General features: G+C 37.2%; 1 protein-coding gene across 3 annotated transcripts in view; it reads right to left on the minus strand.

Moving 5' to 3' along the window:
- The window catches only part of Esco1 (establishment of sister chromatid cohesion N-acetyltransferase 1), a 46,603-nt gene that overhangs the window by 1,303 nt on the left and 29,960 nt on the right, over positions 1–15,340 (minus strand). For 2 of the 3 annotated variants that reach the window (XM_021150797.2, XM_029471889.1), the window contains exons 8-10: positions 12,522–12,611; positions 10,082–10,225; positions 7,294–7,481 (exon numbers count right to left, since the gene is read on the minus strand). In XM_021150797.2, the coding sequence (XP_021006456.1) occupies positions 7,294–7,481; positions 10,082–10,225; positions 12,522–12,611 (422 nt within the window). Of the gene's footprint in view, positions 1–7,293; positions 7,482–10,081; positions 10,226–12,521; positions 12,612–13,189; positions 13,311–15,340 lie in introns of all 3 variants that reach the window. The other variant, XR_003835434.1, reaches the window with a different exon arrangement.

Consider the following 15,340-nt stretch of genomic DNA (forward strand, 5'->3'; position numbering starts at 1 on the left):
AATGCTTACTTGTCTTTCCAGTGCACATCCATCGTTTCACCTTCATCCCTATGTGAAGAGTTTGGAGTTCAGTGCTTCAACATTTTTTACAGGCTGCTCGTAAAAACTCCAAAGTCTCTTCTTTTAAACCCTATTTTGAGCTGGAGAGATGGCTCAGTGGTTAAGAGCACTGGCTGCTCTTCTAGAGAACCCAGGTTCAATTTACAGCATCCACATGGCATCTTACAACTGTCTTCCAGAGGATCTGGTACCCTCACCGAAATACATGCAGGCAAAACATTAATGCACATAAAAATAAGTACCAGCAGTCTCATTAATCTGGACCCCCGAGATTTTGCAAACACTGGACCACCAAACCCAACATACACCAGTTGATATGAGGCCCCCAACACACATACAGTAGAGGACTGCTGAGCCTGTGCTCATTCAGAGACAATGCCCCAGGGAGTTTAGAGGTCAGGTGGGGTAGGTGGTGGTGGGGAGGAGGTAAGGGATATGGAATAGTCAGGGTGGATGGGGGAATAAAATATGTAGTGTAAACAATAAATTTTTAAAAAAACTTTTAAAAAAAGTACATCTTAAAAAGAAAGAAAAAAAAACCCTTGGTTTTGGGGTTTTGGTTTTTGGGTTTTGGTTTTCAAGACAGTGTTTCTCTGTGTATCCCTGGCTGTCCTGGAACTCATTCTGTAGACCAGGCTGGCCTCCAACTCAGAAATCCGCCTGCCTCTGCCTCCCAAGTGCTGGGATTAAAGGTGTGCACCACCACTGCCTGGCAGAAACCTTGTTTTATTGGGTTTTCACAATGCGATGCAACACTAAACCGAGGGTCTGACCCACTCCAATGGCACTATTCTTAGAGAAACACCTCGATTGTCAAACTTGGGGGGCTGGGTTACTACTATTATTGTTATTGTCGTTACCGTTGTTATTACTACTAATGTGAAACGTATCTGTAATTTTCCTTCCCAGTAACAACAACATTTAAAGCAGCCAACCAGTGCTCTTATCCTGTTCTCCCTTTCGGTCTCCGCCAAGCACAACCTGCTAATCCAAGTAGTGTTAAGGCTCACATGGAAATGGGACCTGTATTAATGAAGTTAACAGGACCAGAGAACTAAAACTATCCAAAATTTTCACCGTGCTTACATCAAGGTACTTATCAGGCAAATAAGGAGAAGGAAGATGACTAGAAGAGTCTTAATTTCAAGGAAACTGATAATGTCAAAAGTCAGATCAGGGGTGAAGAGATGACTCAGCAATTAAGAGCACTTGCCATTCTTGTAGTTAACCCACATTCAATTCAATTCCTAGCATACATGTACATACACATAAATTAAAGAATGGAAGGAAGGGAGGGAGAGAGGGAGGGAAGGAGGGAGGAGGGGAGAGAGAGAGAGAGAGAGAGAGAGAGAGAGAGAGAGAGAGAGAGAACAGAAGTTAATAGCTGCATACACCTTTAATCCCAGCATTCAGGAAGCAGAAGCAACCAGATCTCTTAAGTTCACAGCCAGCCAAGGTTACAGAGGTGAAACCCTGTCTCAACAAAAGAAAGATAATGAGGAGGAGGTGAAGATGAAGATGAGGATGAAGATGATTGGGCCTGGAAGGAGGAAATTTGGGCTGGAGAGAGCTCAGTAATTAAGAGTACTTGCTGTTCTTGCAGAAGTCCAGAGTTTAGTTCCCTAACCCTATGGGGAACAGCTCACAACCATCTTGTATATCCACCTCCAGAAAATCCAATGCCAGGCACCAGGCAGACATGTGGTACTCACATATTTACAGTAAATAAAATGTAAAATCTTTAGAAAAGGGAAAAGATGGATCACTGCTTTTGAGAGAGAATGAAAATAATTATACCCCAACCATTCTACTCATGAAGAGTACAGTGTGACACCACTCCATAAATAATAAAAGAACAAATCTATGGGGTGGGGTAAAATGTATACCCGACTGCTAATCATAATGTGAGTCCCTAAATTTTAATAGGTTTCCAGTGGAGATATGATCATTTTAGCCCATAAAGATGATCTAAATGAAACCACAGTGGCGCTTCACTCTTGTGCTGTGGTTCTTTCTTTTAAATTTAATTAATATTAAAATATTCAGAAAAAAATTGCAAGCTAGTGAAAACTACCGTTAAGAAGCCTGTATTTTAATCTTATTTCAGTCCCAAATCTAAGAAACTCCCTGAAAGGGTACAAACATTCAATATAACATTGTATCAGGTACATTTATCACTTAGAAAAAGCTATCAAGTATTTTATTATTTTATTCTACATTATATACAGGTCATAAAAGGCCACAGCAGTTTTTCGACATATAACCCTTTAAAAGTAGAGGGCACTGTGAAGGACAGACAAGTATCAAGATGAAGTCCAGTAATGAGGGCGTATACTCAGTGCAGTATTTCTGAGGAATAACAACGCAGATACCAAGCCGTCCACATTTAGTTTACAACTATTCTGTAGTTCTTTGTGACTCTAGTCATTTATGGCTCCACACAGGAGAGACCTTCCCTTTTCACCATCAGTCTCAGAAACATAAGCAATGGAGACACTTGCTATTATGCAAGTCCTTTCACTTGGAGCTCTCCTTTTCTGTGGGGTATGCTCAAGAGTATACTTTAGTAACTTCAAATTCTTAAGTGTGTAATACTGTACCCTCTTTGAATAGTAACTCAAAAGCATTGGTTTTCATTTTGAAAATACAATCTTTAAACCTATAACTGGTATCAGCAGATCAATATAAAAAAATACAGTACCAAGCTACACTGGTATATTTCCATATTAAGAACTTCAAAATATACTTATCAATGAGACCATAGTCCTTGCATTAATCTTCAGTCCACTATGAACAATTATCTGCTGCATGTAAACATGTCTAAATAACTATAGATAAAATACAATCATAAATTTCTGTAAAAGATAATAAAATATCTTCTTTAAAAAAACAAAACAATAATAAGCTATTACTGCATTGTTTCCAATTTTATGAAAATGGAACAACCATATGGTTGTTGCCAGTCCTGAGTTCATTTGTAAAAAAAATGGCCCTAGTTCCTGGATAAAGTCAGCAACCAATTCTTTCTCTTCAAAAGATGTCTTCTGGCACAATAAGTAAGATTTCTATCAGGTGGTATTCTGTCCATTGATAAAATTATAGACCAGAAACTGACCAGTGCCACAGTACTGTGTTGCAAACAGCTTTCCGTCAGGAGTAGGAAAAAATAAGGCGAATTATTATAAAGACAAATATAAGCAATAAATAAAATAACATCTGATAAAAAAAAAAAAAAAAAAAAAAGAAGGGGTGGGGGAAAATAGGGAAGATTGAAAAATTAATCTTTGTTCATTGAAACTGAACCCATCAAATTCATTTAGACAAGAAAGACTTAAGCAATGCCATATTATTCTAAAAAATAAAATATGTATTCATCTAAAATATTAGTTTGAAATAGTAAGACTTTTACAAAAGCAACAACTATAAAACATTTGCCCAACACCTTGTCATAGTACTCAACAACTGAGAGATGAAGAACTTCTCACTCAATCTGGGTATAGCAGTAAAAGACCAGACTGTTTCTCAGAGGCCAGGAAGAAGGTAAATCTGTACTTGCCCTTTCAATAGCAGCACTGACAGTTCTAACCATGACAGGAAAAGAAAGAAGTGTCCTGACCGACTCACTCTCTGGCAGAAGAAGTCATCTAGTATATAGGAAATCCAAAGACTACCAAAAGACCTACTAAGATTTAGTAAATGATTTCAAAGGTTACAATCCAGATTGATATTCAGGGGTGAACTGTATTAGCTATCTGTGTGTGAACTATATACCTGAAATTAGCAATCCAAATGTGACCCTAGAAAACAACAATCCTGTAACACCAAGTTGAACACAATGTTTAGGATAATTACCAAAAGAGCTGTAAGCTACAAACTATAAAATATTGTTTGAATAAAAACCTAATAAAGGGAGATGCCCCATGTTTAAAAATCAGAAGACTCAATACAATTAAGACACTGTTACTGTACACACTGACCCATAGCTGTCTTCCTCAGAGGAACTGACAAGCTGATCTTCACAAAGAAATAAAAAGAACACTAAAGAATTGTTGTTTTTTTTTTTTTTAAAGAAAAAAAAAGAACAAAGCTGAAGGACTATTTCCAAATATGCCACATAAACTATAACTTTCCAGATGTGTAATGCTGATGTAAGCACAGATACAGAGTACAATGAAATAAACCACAAGTCCAGGTGGAAATCTTTGCAGGCATGCCCAGGCTAACAACTATTCAGAGGCTGAGTACCGTTCCTGTAAGGAATAGTGAGACAGCAGGACACCTGCATGCCAAAAGCTTATCTGTGTGGTTATCACTTCTCATACAATCATAAAACCAATAGAGCCAAAGCCTTGGTATAAAAACTAAACTATGAACTCTTAGAAGAGCACGCACACATCTTTGGGGACACGTATTAGATAATGGCTTTTAAAATATGACAACAAGATAGACAAACGAACAAGAAGATCTCATCAAAATAAGAAGTGAGCATACCCAGGCATGGTGTTATCATCCTAGCATCTGTAAAGTGAGGCAAAGGATCAAAAGTTTAAGACCATAGCTGAAGCCAAAGGCTTAGTTAGGCCTTTAATCCCAGCACTTGTAAGGCAGACAGATCTCTGTGAGTTCAAGGTCAACCTGATCTACATAGCAAGTTCCAGGCCAAAAAGGGATACTTAGTAAGACATAGTAAGACAAACAAACAAACAAAAGCCCTTTAAGGCCTGCCTGGACTTTATTGTGGTCCTTTACACATTATCAAGAAAATAAATAGACAAACACAAAATGGTAGAAAATATCTATAAATCAGATACTAAGCCGTCCATAATAATACATTGCAACTCAACAAAGAAATGTGAATAATCCAATTTAAAAGCTGACATAAGTTGGAATAGGTTCTTTTCTTTATGTGTATCTGTCAGAGAGAAAAAGACAGAGACAGAGAGACTTGAGAACACAGGGTGTGTATGTGTATGTGTGTGTACTCTTAACCTTTGAACCCTCATTCCAGCCCCAACCTTCAGTTTTACTGTTCTTATGACAGGGTCTCACACTGTGTAGCTATGGTTGAATTGAAACTTACTATGCAGAACAGGTTAGCCTTAAACTAACAGAAGATTCAGCTGCCTCTGTTTCCCAGATGCTGGTAGCAAAGGTATGTGCCACCATGCTCAGCTTCCCATCTAATTTTTTTGAGATAGAGTCTCTCACTAAACCTGGAGCCTGCTGTTTTGCCTAAAATGTAGCCAGGAGATCCTGGGATCAGTATGTCACTGGCCCCCAGCACTGAATTATAGGTACATGCCACCACATCCTGCTTTTACATAGGTGCTGGAAACCTGAACTTAGGTCCTCACGCTTATAGAGAAAGAACTTTACCTACTGAGACACATCCACTGCCTCTCAACAGGTTTTTGTTCTAAAAAAGATGAAGTGAAGGACTTGGAACTCTCATCTATTGCTGGTGTGACTGTAAAAATGGTGCAGGCACTGTAAAGAGAGTTTGGCAGGTCTTCAAAACATGAAACTTATTAGTACTACAAGGTCCTCAAAACTGTACACCTAAGTATACACCTCTCAAAATAATATATATTCATACAAACACTTGTGTATGTCAGAAATATTATTTATGATGGCCAATAACCAAAAACAAACCAAATGCACAGCTGATGAAAGAACAAATAATTGTACTCTACTATATGGTAATCATCAGAATGTTTTTAAAATGGGGTTGGGAAGATAGCTTAGTTGGTAATGTACAGGGACAAGGACCTGAGTTCAGTTACCAGAAGCCAGGTGTGGTGGCTCATGTTCTTCTGATCCTAGCACTCGTGGTGGAGACAGACAGGCAGATCCCTGACTTTCACTGGCTATTCAGCCTCGCCTTCTTGGTGAGTCCTAGGCCAGTGAGAGATTCTGTCTCAAAAAACCAAGATAGAGATAGCACCTGAGATTGTCCTCTGGAGAGGGTGGGGAGTAGAAATGCTCCAAAATTAGATGACATGGTAACTTATGTATGTTCTGAATATATTAAAGCCCTCTGAATGGCATATAGATGGTTTAAGGTTTAACTCTCAAGCCCGCTGGTGACACCTCCAGAGTGTGATACACTAGAAATGGAAGATCTGTGTACGGAGGACTATAAGTGAAAAGACAGGGTTTTTAACAGGGAGCTTATTCACGACCACTGGAAGAATTTTAATACTGCTGTTTCAAATTTTTTATGAACAAGAACAACCTACACAGCTTGCTGCAAGATTTAAAGGATGGACAATAAATACTCTCATTCCCTTAGGACTGTTTTTTACTTAATTAGCTTGTTTTCAGGCTTCGTAAAGAACAGCTCTGAGCTATTATCCATTAACATAATAAGGAGCTATATAGTCCTTGAATCCTTAGGCTTTCATCTGTAACAGTAATGGATTATTTCAACCATATTCCCATGGGAAACAGCTCATGTTCTATATATAAATAAACTGACCTAAAACAATTTTTAAGTACTACAGATTGAACCTGAGGCCTGACACTTGGTAGACAAGTGCTCTACTATCTAGCTATTGGCTCTGCCCCCAAAATCCCTTATAGATATTAATTTTAACCTTCTTCACTTTATCTTTTATCTTAGGGACTTTACTGGAAGAAAAAAGTCTGAATCCAAATAACAGAAAAATGAGACAGAAAAGAATATAAAAATACTTTAAAAAACTTTTAAAACATAATGTGTGTGTGAGAGACAGACAGGAACAGAGAGAGAATGTTCACGTGTGTATTTGGAGCTCATACAACTCTCTGGAGTTGGCTGTCCCATCCTACCTTTATGTGAGGATTAAACTCAGGTCAGCAGGCTTTTTCGGTCAGTACCTTACCTGCAGAGCCATGTCACTGGCCCAAAAATTCTAACAGAGACAATTTTCTCTGAAAGCTCATTTCCCAAACACTATGCACATTTCTCTGGTTCTGTTTAAAAACCTCCAATAGTGAACATGGGTTGAAATATGTCTGTTATATTGGACTAATTTTACAGTTATAAGTAAAATCAAAGAGGTTTAATAATGTCTAACCCATTGTCAAACTTTTTTACTCTTCAAATTAAAACAAAAAGGATGTATAGACCTAGTATACTTATACAAAATTTACAATTAATACAGATAAAAGTTAAACAGTTACAACTAACTATCAATCTTTATATTGAAATGCTAAACTACTGCAAATGACTTGAAGAATTACATAAGCTACCTTAGGCATTCAATCATGCGAGAAGCTATCTTCTTCCGCCGCATCATGCTGAACACCCATATCCGACTGATCCCACATATTGCAGGCTCTGGCAATGTTGAGCAGCACCAGGCTTTTTGCCTTTCAAATCGGACTTTTTCTTCTTCTGACCTGATAACTGGAAGTTTCTCTTCTATAACTCGATAGCCCTATAAATGTCAAAAATGGGAAGAGATAAAGGTGGCAGTTGTCTAGTGTAAATCTTGCTGATGCATAAACTATGTCTGACTGCTTAAAAAACTACCAGACTGGGGCTGGACAGATGGCTCAGTGGTTAAGAGCACTGACTGCTCTTCCAGAGATCCTGAGTTCAATTCCCAGAAACCAGAGTTGCTGACCACAACAACCATCTGATGGTGACTCACAACCATCTGTAATGGGATCCAGTGCCGCCTTCTGCTGTGTCTGAAGACAGTGTCAGTATATTTACATAAAATAAATAAATCTTTAAAAACAAACAAACAAACAAACTACCAGACCACCTACTGATCTGGGTCTATTTCCATTCTGACTTATCTAGTAATTTGACCATATAATTAAGCACATTGAACAAGGAAAAATTTTGCCATTAAAGGAGAAGGCAACAGGAATGGATGGTGTCTTCCTCTACCATCGGGATTCTAGGTTGAAAAAGTCCATGTTCAGAGCTTAGCAGTCATAGTGACTGTTCCTACTGTTCATGAGCTCACCATGACAGAAAAACTCAGAGTGTGGAGAAAAGGAAAATTGAGAAAGCCCTTTCTTCGATATTCTGGTCTCAATAAAACCACTGTAAACATTCTTGTGCCAATAGAGTTGTCAAAAAGAGCATGGCTAGTTTTCCAAGAGGACAAAGCACGAAATTTAAATTAGAAAACAAAAATTAAGAGTGACACATGTAGAGGGTGAGAAATAGGTCAGCAGTTAAAAGCATTGGCTGCTTGCTGGGCAGTAGTAGCGCACGCCTTTAGTCCCAACACTTGGGAGGCAGAGGCAGGCAGATTTCTCAGTTCGAGTCCAGCCTGGTCTACAGAGTGAGTTCCAGGACAGCCAGGGCTACACAGAGAAACCCTGTCTCCCCACCCCACCCCCCAAAAAAAGCATTGGCTGCTTTTTTTTTTTTTTTTTTCCACCAGAAAAGGGCATCAGATCTCATTACAGATGGCTGTGTGTGAGCCACCAGGTGGTTGCTGGGAATTGAACTGAGGACCCCGGGAAGAGCAGTCAGTGCTCTTAAGCTATCTCTCCAGCCTCCACTGGCTGCTCTTTCAGAGAACCCAGCACCCACATGGCAGCTCACACCTATCTGTGACTTCAATTCCAAGGGATTTATGCCCTCTTCTGGCCTAGAGGAGCACCAGGCATGCACATGACATACAGGCATACATGAAAGAAAACATAGTTTTTAAAATTACTGTGATAAAGTACACAATTGTGTAGATACTTATGAACATGGTAAAGATATCAATGCACCACTGAGTATGAACAAAGTACAACTGAATACATGAGCAAGAACTTGGCTGAAATAAAACAGATTTCAGGTCTGGCTCAAGTGAAACTGATTAAAGGTCCAGAAACTTCTGTTCTCTGAGGTTGGTCTTCAGCACTATGTAAAACTAACTATGTGAACACATCACTAGCTGCAATTTGCTTTTTATGTAATTTGCCTCCTAAACACAAACCAACTGCTCACTTAAGAGCTTAACTAAAAAATTATTCAGGGGTGACAAACTTTCTACAGAGACACAGACAGTAACTATCCATGCACCTCAACAGCTGTTCTGTCTGCCTTTATAGTATGAAAGCAGCTATGTAAAAGTATGAAAACAAGTGGGTGTGCCAGGATTAAACTATATTTAGGAAACTGTATTTAAAAAGCAGCCACACATGTGTGATGGTTTGAGTAAGTTTGGCCCAGGGAGTAGCATTATTAGGAGGTGTGGCCTTGTTGGAGAAGTGTGTTGGTGTAGGGGTAGGCTTTGGGACCTTCCTCCTAGCCACATGGGAGCCAGTCTTCTCCTGTTTGTCTTTGGAAAAAGATATAGAACTCTCAGTTCCTCCTGCCCTACACCTGCCTGGAAGCTGCCATGCTCCTGCCTTGATGATAATGGACTGAACCTTTGAACCTATAAGCCAGCCCCAATTAAATGTTGTCCTTATAAGAGTTGCCTTGGTCATGGTATCTCTTTACAGCAATGGAAACCCTAACTAAGACAGCATGGTAATACATGCTTTTAATCTCAGCACTAGGGAGGCGAAGACAGGAGGATCTCTATGAATCTAAGGCCAGCCTGGTCTACATGGTGAGTTCTGGAACAGCTAAGGCTACATACATATTGAGACCCTATCTCAAAAAAAAAAAAAAAAGAGAGTGGAAGGGAAAAAGAAGGGGGAAAAAAAGGAAGGAAGGAAGGAAGGATGGATGGATGGATGGACGGACTAATTCCCACCTTCGTGTGGTGGTATACTCCTATAACTCCTGTACTCAGGAGAATTCCAAGTTTGAGGAAAGCCTGAGCTACATAGTGAATTATAAACCAAGCTGTATTACATAGTGAGATTGTGTCTCAAAAAACAAAAACAAAACAGAAAAATTAATTCCTACACAAGATACAATTCTACTATAGTGCAGTATTATATATAATTCTTAAATTTATACCCTTATCTAAAATGTAGATAAATTTATTAGGATATTATTTAAGATCACATAGTAACAATAAGTTAATTTAGATATCAAACTATGTATGAACACTCTTTAGAAGTCACTTACCCACTGAATATGTTCTGCAATTAGGCAACCAACTACTTTTTTGTCATTAGAAATAAAGAGAAGTGTCTTAGTTCTGGAATAGCACATCAATGGAGCCTGTTGGAAACCCAGATCATTGTCAACCATCTCTCTAATTTCATCAACCTGCCAAGTAAAGAAAAATACTTTGTTTAAACAGTTGTATAAAAAATTGTATATAGGTAAAAACTACTCAATAATATATAATATATACTCTCTAAAGAGCTTTTTGTTTGAGGTGTATTTTAGTTTTTGAGACAGAATCTTGTTATCTTGTTATGTACCTCCTTGCTGGCCTGGTGTTCAATATGTAGCCTAGGCTGGCCTTGAACTAGAGGCAATTCTTCTGCCTTAAGTCCCTAAGTTAAATCACAGGTGTGCACCACCATGCCCAGCTTGAAGGACTATTTTAGGTATATGTACTGATTTTTAACACTAGAAGTAACTTGGCAAAAAAAAGGGGGGGGGAGGATAGAGGGTTCTGTCAAACCTAGCAATCTAGGAAACAGTATGGGTATAGGTGAGAGCATTAGCACTAAGCAGGTAAGAACATTAAGACTCCCTTAGTAGGAACACCAAGTGTCTACAATGGTCAGAACATACTGGGATCTTAGCTAGCAAGCCACTTTTCTTTCCAAGCCATAGTTAGAACTTTCAACAGTAAAATTAATGGAACACAGGAAAGAAATTCATGTTTCCTATCTAGCAAGCATCTGAAAGTGACAGAAATCAAGAACTGAACCCATTTTAATCCAATATCTCTTTGAATATTATAGTTCTTCATTTTGTATGTGGAAGCGACAAATTCAAATGTGACATACTCTTTTTTTTTTAAATAATTAGACAATTTGACTTTACTTCAAAGCAGTACAGGTTAACACATAGATGCAAAAATCAATCTCTGCTTTAAAATAGTGAGACAGTAAGATAAGCTACAGTTTGATGAATTACAACATAGGAAAGCAATCAAGAATGTTGATCGCCCTCTTGCTTTTCTGTTTTTACTGCTCTGAATTAGTCAGAAGATTATCTCATTTCTACCTTACTTTTTGAATAATTTTAGATATTGCAAATCAGAGATGTGACATACTCTTATGTCAAACATTAAACATCTAGAAAACCATGGGGAACAGAGGTTTGAACCTTCAACATTAACATAGCATCAAACTGCTTCTTCCAAGCTCAAGCTCTTGTAGGCACTAAAAAAAAAATCACAACTCTATAGGGGCCTGCACACTAATTCTCCAGTTAAAAGAACATAAATTGCCAGGATGGCAGCACATCCCTTTAATCCCAGTATCTGTAAGGCAGAGGTAGGCAGATTTCTATTAGTCTGAGGCCAGCCTGGTCTAAACAGCAAGTTCTAGGCCAACCAGGCTACACAGTAACACCCTAACTTGAGGGGGAAGGGGACAGAATGGGGACACACAAGTTGCAAATGTTCCATCTAATGACCATTCCCATCACTAAACCTAAAATACAAATAACCTCTGGGTTGTCCCATACTCTTGTTTCTGTTGCACACACAACAAAGTGCATCCATTAACCACTAATGAAACTACACCCACTCATAACCTCTGACCTCTTATAAGATATCCTTGATTGGTTCTTAGAAATGGATTGCTCACAACTCCTTCTATTTTAATTTTAAGCCTATTATGGGTTACTGACTAGCAATACAATCAATTGTAGGCTTTCCCGAAGAAGCTTAAAGAAATTAATAGTTATTGAGACAATTTGTATATATTTGTAATATATTTCTTATATCAATTAAGATGTTAGCTATATTTTCAAATGATAGGTGTTTTCTTAGTCTCCTTTTCAGGTGACGTAGTCCTAAATTTAAACTTTTTTATTTCCCTTGTGGTTCTGGACATTTTAGACACACTAGAGTGTAACTAGATTTTTAGATAAATAACTACACTCATACCCACATTAAGAATCTTTCATGAAAAAACAATCTAAAAGACAATTAAGACATAGTAAGTATATTATTTGTAAATGTAATTTATGGTTTTTTTTTTCTTTTTTCATTAGTGGTGATTAAACTCAAGAGGCTTGCACACTAGTTTATGCCATGGTCCTTTTCAAAATATTCTGTAAGACAAAACAGTGCCACACTGCATTATTCTAATTCATTTCTCAATAAAGTAAATTCTATCAACTACTAAAGACGTAATTATGCCTTCCATGTAATCACTCACATTGTTCACAGGAAATATTTCAAACTACTTCATATATTTTATATGTAGTAAGGTTTGGCATAATTTTTCAATTCATTTCAGATTAATTGTATTCATTTTTTCTTTGGGTAGATGACCTTCTTTAATTCAGAATTGGCATTTAATGTGCAAAACCTGCAATGTATTATCCTCTTAAAAATAGTCCAAGTTTTCTGTATGAAATTTTACTAAAAAGTTACCTTTTTCAGGGCATACTTTGGGTCTTCAGGAAGAACCATTATTATTCTACCATCAGGATATTCAGCAAGAATTCTTTCTTTTTTCCAGCCCTAAATATAAAAGAATGGATTTTATGTATGATACTTTGTTCATCCATGTACAAGACAAAAATTACATCCACTTGTCTAAAAGTTGCAAACATGAAAAATATAGGTTCATTAATACTTATCTAACAAGGCATTATAAGTATGTTTTGTTAAATTTATAACAGATTGAACAAGCTAACTTCTAGTTCTCGTTCATAATATGCCATACCACAAAATTTCTAATTTATCATTTCCCATCCTAGCAAATTTTGAAAATCACGCACAAAAAAAAAAAAACCCAAAAAACCCAAAAAACCCAAAAAACCCAAAAAACCAAGCCCCTTAAAGTCAGTGATTCCCAGAAGTGAAAGGATAACTCTCCCAGATTCTGGATAAAAGAATTTAGCTCTCAGATTTTGTTGGAACATGGTTACCTCCACAAATAAACACTTGTATATTTATGTCTGGTATGCCAAAGACCTCCAGGAGGTTTCAGGTGAACTGATTTGCATGCAGTAGCCCACTATGAAAGGAACAGCTTTTACTCTTATGGTTCACAACTGTCAAAGCCACAAGAAGGAGACTATAAAAAATATAACTACCTTCTAAGAATCTACTAGGGAAGAGGCTACGTTGTGTGTATCTGAAGTTAGACATACTCAAAAAAAGAGAGGTAATAAACTCTTCTTCAGATCCACACTCGTGGTGATTAATGAGCAGAACCTGCATGAAAAACAAAACAAAACAAAACAAAAACCACTTAAATCTAGTAAGATGGGACTGCACCAGAGCTTAAAACTAGGAACTCTGAAGTTCGAAATGATTACAGAAGGAGTGAGCTATAACTAGTTGTTCCATTAGTCTTACCCAAGCAATGCTATGGAAAGAGGCCTTTTAAAAAGCAATTTGCAATTCTATTTAGGGAAAAATTCTTTTCTAGCATCACCTCTAAAAATATAAAAGCTCAATAAAGAAAAGATCAGCTAATTTTTTGATATACTATGGCAAGACTGAAAACATAGAAACTGGTTTTCTAGGTTATCTTTTTGTTTTGTTTTTGTTTTTTGTTTTTGATGGAATAGGAGCAGGATCTTAGAGACAAAAATTTCTAATAACAAAGGTCAGCATACATAAGACCATAGAACTAAATATTGAAAATTCAAAATCTGCTTAAAAAATATGTATTCAAGGACAAGTAAAACTGAAGTGACTAAAATGAACTAGGGATGGGAAAATTATCTCAAGCTTAAGAAGTCAGGCTGGAGAGCTGGCTCAGCACTTGAGAGTACTTGGTACTCTTGCAGAGGACCCAGGTTCGATTCCCAGAACCCACATGGTAACTGAGAACAATTTGTAACCTCAGTTCCTGGAGACCTAACAGGCAGGTACATGATACACATACACACATACAAACAAAACATTAATACACATAAAGTAAAATAAATAATCTAAACTGTTTAAAGAAATCAGAATAATAAAAAGCTCAATCAGAATCACACACATATTTAAATATAACTAAACAATTTTTAAAGGCATAAAAGATAACACTTCTTTTAAAAAGGAATTTACATTAACATTACTTCTTGGAAAACTTTTGAAACCAATTCAATGTCTATGATGTGAAAGGGAAGTTACTGTTTTTGTTTTTTAAATCAAACCATAGAGTATAGGAGGAAGAAATCAAACCATAAGTTCAATAAAGAACTGCAGATTTAAGTAATTTCAAACTATACATACTTTCTGGACTGAATTACCTCAAGATAGTTAAATAGATTATTCTTCCTATTAAATGACTTTAAAAATAGTAAAACTGTATAATTATATTACATACCACAGACATATTATCTTGCTTTAATGACATTTTAGTACAAATTTTTCTTGTGAAATAATTAGAAATGTACACGTTTGTCTATGAAAACCATCACAATTAGATAATTTTTATTTTAAATATAATTGTTTTGTCATGTACCAAAATAAGCCTTTGTATGTAACTAGAAACTGTGAAAAACAGAATTACTATTATTTAGACTTCATTGATCCTAAGGGTATAACTCAGTGGAAACTTCCATAGTAAAAGCTTACATTTTTGTTTTAAATATTTATATTTATTTCATGTGTATAAGTGTTCTTTGTTCATACCATGTGAGTGCCTGAGGCCCTAAGAGGTCAGAAGAGTGTGTTATGTTCCCTGGAAAGGTAGTTAGTGGATGTTATGAGCTACCATGTGGGTTCCTCTGAAAGAACAAGTGTTCCTAACCATTAAGCAATCTCTCCAGCCCCAAGTCTGGACTCTTGGAAACTAACAAATGTAGTAGTTTGTTAGCTTTGGGGGAACTACAACTCTGGATCTGTTTCTTATTCTAAACAATCTAGAAAACGGCTGTCACCAGACAGACAGTAGCACAGAACAGCCACTAGGTAACTCAGGAGCATCCATTCTCTTCTTACGAGTACAAAGAAAACCGAGGCACTACTCAACTAATCAACCAAATGCTCCCAAAGTACAACAATAACTACAACCACGCACAAAGATAAAACAATCATGCTAACTCAAAACACATATGTAACTCAAGTGCACTGAATACTCTGCCAGTATCGCTAATAACGTGACTCTTAGAGATTTTTCATTTTTTGTTGTTTTGGTTTGTTGAGACCGGGTTTCTCTGTGTAGCCCTGGCTGTCCTGGCACTCACTTTGTAGACCAGGCTGGCCTCGAACTCAGAAATCCGCCTGCCTCTGCCTCCCGAGCGCTG

Source organism: Mus caroli, chromosome 18 (genome assembly GCF_900094665.2).
Source record: "Mus caroli chromosome 18, CAROLI_EIJ_v1.1, whole genome shotgun sequence".
Lineage (NCBI taxonomy): Eukaryota > Metazoa > Chordata > Mammalia > Rodentia > Muridae > Mus > Mus caroli.